General features: G+C 62.7%; 1 protein-coding gene across 2 annotated transcripts in view; it reads right to left on the reverse strand.

Annotated features, from left to right (window-relative positions):
- The window catches only part of ATAD2B (ATPase family AAA domain containing 2B), a 101,162-nt gene extending 98,360 nt beyond the window's left edge, over window positions 1–2,802 (reverse strand). For both annotated transcript variants that reach the window (XM_043983983.1, XM_043983982.1), the window contains exon 1: window positions 2,546–2,802. In XM_043983983.1, the coding sequence (XP_043839918.1) occupies window positions 2,546–2,761 (216 nt within the window). In that variant the 5' untranslated portion in view covers window positions 2,762–2,802. The remainder of the gene's footprint in view (window positions 1–2,545) is intronic.
- Between the last annotated feature and the right edge of the window lie 2,156 nt (window positions 2,803–4,958).

The raw sequence follows: 4,958 nt of genomic DNA on the forward strand, positions 1-4,958 counted from the left end.
AGAAGGAGCAGCAGGAGACCCTAGAGAGAAAAGAGGATCCAGGAGGAGAGAGGGGCCCACAGTGTCAGCTGTCAAAGAGAATGAGGACAGAGAAAAAGCCGATGGATCTGGTCCCCAAGGGATCACTGGTCACTTTGGAGAGAAGAGTTTTGGTGGAACCCAGACTACCGAGGATTCAGAAGCAGGGAGAGGAAAGGAAGGAGTGAGGAGGATAGGGCTAAGTGTGCAGGTAGCAGCCAATAGGCAAGGAGAGACTGAAGTCCGGCAGTCTGCCGGAAGAGAAAGGATGGAATGCGACCACTTGAACAAGGAGGCGGGTTAGCCTTGGTCAGAAGGGTCACCTCTTCACATGAAATCGGGTGAGGGAAGAAATAACGGGAGGAGCTATGAGAGGTTGGAGAAGAGAAAAAAATCTGGGAGAGCCACTCTGATGAGCGGGACTGTGAATCAATTAAGAAGGCGTGGGGGCCGCTAGGTGGCACAGTGGAGAAAGCACCGGCCCTGGATTCAGGAGGACCTGAGTTCAAATCTGGCTTCAGAGACTTGACACTTACTAGCTGTGTGACCCTGGGCAAGTCACTTAACCCTCATTGCCCCATGGGGGGCAGCAGCAGTGAGGGTCCAGTGGAGATCACAGGACAAACTCTTAATGGAGCCAGTCAACCTGGTTTCTTCTCCATTGTCAATAAGCAGTGTGTGGGTAGAACCAAAGGCAAAGTGATGCAAGGCTGAGGCTTGGCGAGGCTAGCCCAGCGACAGAGGGTGAGGGACTGGAGAGAAGAGAGAAGAGAATGCAGTTCAACTGGTTCACCAAAGGGGTCAAGATGGAGAAGGGAAGGAGATGTTAAGAGGTGAGACCTAAGGAGGCATTTGTGCTTGAGAGAAGATGCCCTGGACGAGCTGACTGTCTATGAGGAAGCCGAAATGCGGAAAATCCAAGACCCAGCGAAGGGAACTTTGGAGGGGAGAAATAAGCAGGAGAGGTCCCCTGAAGAAGGCGCTCCTTTGGCAGACAGCCCAAGGAACCAGGAAAACAATAATTAGCCAACAACATAAACCCAAAGAATCAAAGAGTGAAGGAGAATGTTGCAAGACTAATGACTGAGCACCGGCCTCCGCCTTCTTTGCAGAGGTGGCTTGGGTGTGGAACCCTGCCTGTAACCAGTAATGGCTTAACTTTGGCCAGGCTGGGGGAGGGGTTGGGGGGGCTCTTTTTTATTCTTTCTTCCCATAAAAGTTCCCTCTCTGGGAGTGGGAAGGGACCAAGACACAGCAGGAAACGTAGGTGATGGGGAAAATCAAGCTGCCAATCAAACATTTTTGAAAACGAGGAATGGCAAACTGGTCACAACCCTTTGAAAGGGCCCAGAGACACGAACGAGAGAAGGGCCCAGCAAAACCTGCAGAGGGTCCGAGCCCTTTCCTCTCCAGAGCTCCCGCTCCTGACCAGTCTGGTGGGCACGGGGTGCCAGCCCTGCCTCCCTGACTGTCCTACCCGCAGCCTCCTGGCTCTGCCCCTTTCCGATGCCGGAACCAGAAAAAAAAGCATTCCTGTGATCACTGCAAACGGCGGGCCAGGCCGCTGCCACCCCCAGGTGGAATGCCCGCTCCTTCCTGGCACCCACCAAGCTCAGCCCTGGGCTGGTCGCCTGCTCCCCAACCCCTTCGCGTTAGTTCACAGTGGCCCTTCTGGGAAACAGAAGCAGCCAGGGCAGCTTGGGAAGGCAGAGAAGGAGGCACAACCGTCTGGAAACGGTCAGCCGCTGGGGCTAGGGGGCCCCGAAGCCCTGGGTGTGAATCCTGCCTCACACCCCGGGGGAAAGCGGCTGCCTCAGCACCTCCTCTCGCAGGCCTTGGGATCTCCCAAGGAGATCAAGGCAAACGCCTGACGGCCCCACAGGTGCGGGCGGGCAATGGGCTTGGAGAAGGGAACAGAACATGCGGTGAAGCCTCGGCCCAGCCTGGCTCCAAATGCCAACGCCCCCCCTCTTCTTCCTCCCCCCCTCTTCTTCCTCCCCCCCTCTTCTTCCTCCCCCCTCCCCTTCTTCCTCCTCTCTCTCCTCTTCTTCCTCCCCCCCTCTTCTTCCTCCCCCCTCCCCTTCTTCCTCCTCTCTCTCCTCTTCTTCCTCCCCCCCCTCTTCTTCCTCCTCCTCTTCTTCCTCCCCCCCTCCCCTTCTTCCTCCCCCTCCCCTTCTTCCTCCTCTCCTTCCTCCTCCCCCCTTCCTCTCCCTCTCCTCTCCTTCCTCCTCTCCTTCCTCCTCCCCCCTTCCTCTCCCCCCCCCCCCGGGGGCAGCGAGCAGCAGCCCCGGCCGCCTGCGCCCTCCAGGCCTCAGTGTTCCGGCCTGTGCAGTGGGCGCTCGGCCGCCCACACGGGGGCGCCCGCAGCCACAGGTGGGGGGGGGTGTCCGAGGAGGGCTGTCCCGGGGTCTCCCTGACGCCGCCGCGGGGGCCCCGGGGGGAAGGGGGTGCCAAGGCTCTGGGTCCCGAGGAAAGAAGGGGCAGAGGGGAGGAGGAAGCGCCCCGGCCCCGGGCTCTGGCTCCTTACCCGGGCGTCGTCCAGCTCGGTGCCCCCGCTGCCGGCTCCGGCCGCCCCCGCCTTGGCCCCGGCCGCGCGGCTCTTGGAGGAGCGCGTGCGGGACGAGATGAAGTGCCCGCCTCCGGGCCCGGCTGCGCCGCCGGCCCCCCCGCCGGCCCCTCCGGCCCCGGGCCCGGCCGCCTTCCCGCCCAGGAGGCGCAGAGCGCTCTTCCGGGTGTTCACCATGGCCGCCCCGGCCCGGCCCGGCCCGGCTCGCCTCGCTGCTCGGGCCCGCGGGCGCTGGGCAGCAGCGCAGGCCCCGGCCCGGCCCGGCCCCGGCGGCGCCGCCTCGTCAGCGGCCTCGGGAGCGGCCCAGCGGAGCCGCCATCGCTCCCCTTTCTCTGGCGCGCGCGCTCCCGACGGCCGCGGGACGGGACGGGACGGGACGGGGGACCTGGAGGCGTGCGGACGTGCGGGCCTGCGTGACGGCGTGCCGCGTCCCTGCGTGCGCGCTGCGTCAGCTGGAGGGACGGGGGCCGGCTTGCGCGCGCAGCGGACGGAGCGAAGAAAATGTGCGTGCGCGCCGCCTGCGACGTGAGGGGCGTGCGTGTGCGTCTGCATGCCCCGCCCCCCCCCCCCCGGGAGACGCTCTAGGCCGGGAGCGTCGCGTCTCTATGGTTGCGGGAGGCCCTGGCCCGGCCTCTCCGACCGAGCCGAAAACAGGCCTGGGGAGGGGAAAGGGGAGCTGCGGCCGTGGGGGTCCGGAGTAGGAGAGGGCAGCGCTCGCCTCCCGGGAGGCCAGGAGAGAACCAGAAGAAGCTGGCCACCCCAGGGCGAAGGTGTCACCGGGGAGACCGAGGCCCCCCTTTTACAGAAGGGAAACCCAAGGCTTAGGGGAGGAGCCCAGTGGCAGGAGCCCTGCCCCCGCCCCCGCCTGCCCCGCCCCGGGCACCCCCAGACACTCCTCAGGTCCCTCGGTCGGAGTCTGCGCTGTGAAAGGGCTGACCCTGTGCAAGCCCTCGAGCTGACAGTGTAAAAGGATCAGTCCGGAGCCCTGAAGGAGGGCCCCGGCCTGTGCTGGAGATGCTCCCCCTGCCCCGTTCTCTTCAGCTCTCTTGGCTCATCCACGCCCTTGTGCTCATTCACAAGGACACATGCCGAGGAGGCTGACTGCACCTCGTTCCCTGTCCTTCCTTACCGTGGTCAGCGCCCGAAGCGTCTCTAGCACAGTGGGTCTCAATTGTTCTTGGGTTAGTCGGCCTGGAGAAGCCTGTGGACCCCTGTGCTGACCCCTGTTCGGAACCATGGGTCTAGATGCACAAAATGGAGGGCAGGGAATTACACGGGATACCAATCCGGTTGAAATGCTCTTGTCAACAGCCTCACCGTGTCTGACCACATAAAGGACACGGGCCTCCAGGGGAGATGCCTTGAGCCCTGGCTGGAGGGGCAAAATCCAATCACTTCTGAGCTGGCTCCTAGAAAGGGAGCGAGGGTGTCCAAAGATCCACTCCCTTCCAAATCCGCTCTCCCTTCTCCGTTAGCCAGGGAGCTCCTCCCTTTTGTGTCTAGTCATCCCACTAGTCAGTCAACAGACAAGTATTAAGTACCTACTGTACACACAGTCAGGCCATTCCCCCCCAGCTCCTCTCCAAGAGAGCGCCACCCCCTCACTCCCATCATCCCGGCTCTCTACCGGCTCCGGCCCTCCTGCCCATGTCTCCCCGGCCTGAAAACACCCTCCGTGCTATTTTCCCATATTCCTCCTCCCTTTTCTGACTAACCTGGAGAAGGCTAACTCTACACCCGGCGCCTGTGCTCTCTTAACCCTTTGCAATCCAGCTTCCGACCTCGACTTCCCACCCAAGTGACCAAAGAGCACAGCTGCCCAATCCAGCGACCTTCTGCCAACCCACATTCTCCTCGCCCTCTCTGCCACTATCCGTGAGGCTTTTCTCCGGCATCCCTCGCAGCTCAGGACAGACACACCCCCTCCCCCGTGCTCCTTCTCCAGGGACCGCTCCTTCTCTGTCCCCTTGACTGGATCCTCTCATCGTGGGTGGCCCCCGGGCTCCGTCCTGAGCTCCCAGCTCTTTTCCCTCTAGCCTGCTTCCCTTGGGGATCCCATCAGCTCCCTGGGATTTAACGCTTTAATGCTGATGATTCTCCGATCTTGTTTCCCTCCCCAATCCCTCTCTCATCTCCAGCCGCCTTTCAGACATCGCCAGCTGGACGTCCGGCAGACATCTGGCACACGACATGTCCCAAACAGAGCTCTCGCTCCTTCCCCGGAAGCCTCCCCGCGCCCCTCCCGGCTGTGCAGGGCACCCTCTCCTGGCAGGCCCTCAGTGCAGCCTCCCCCCTCCCCAACACTGGTCAGTTTCCAGGCTCTGTGGATTTCACGGGCTCCGCCCCCCTCCCCGCCGGCCCTTCTCCCCGCCCT

The sequence above is a fragment of the Dromiciops gliroides genome, chromosome 2 (genome assembly GCF_019393635.1).
Source record: "Dromiciops gliroides isolate mDroGli1 chromosome 2, mDroGli1.pri, whole genome shotgun sequence".
Lineage (NCBI taxonomy): Eukaryota > Metazoa > Chordata > Mammalia > Microbiotheria > Microbiotheriidae > Dromiciops > Dromiciops gliroides.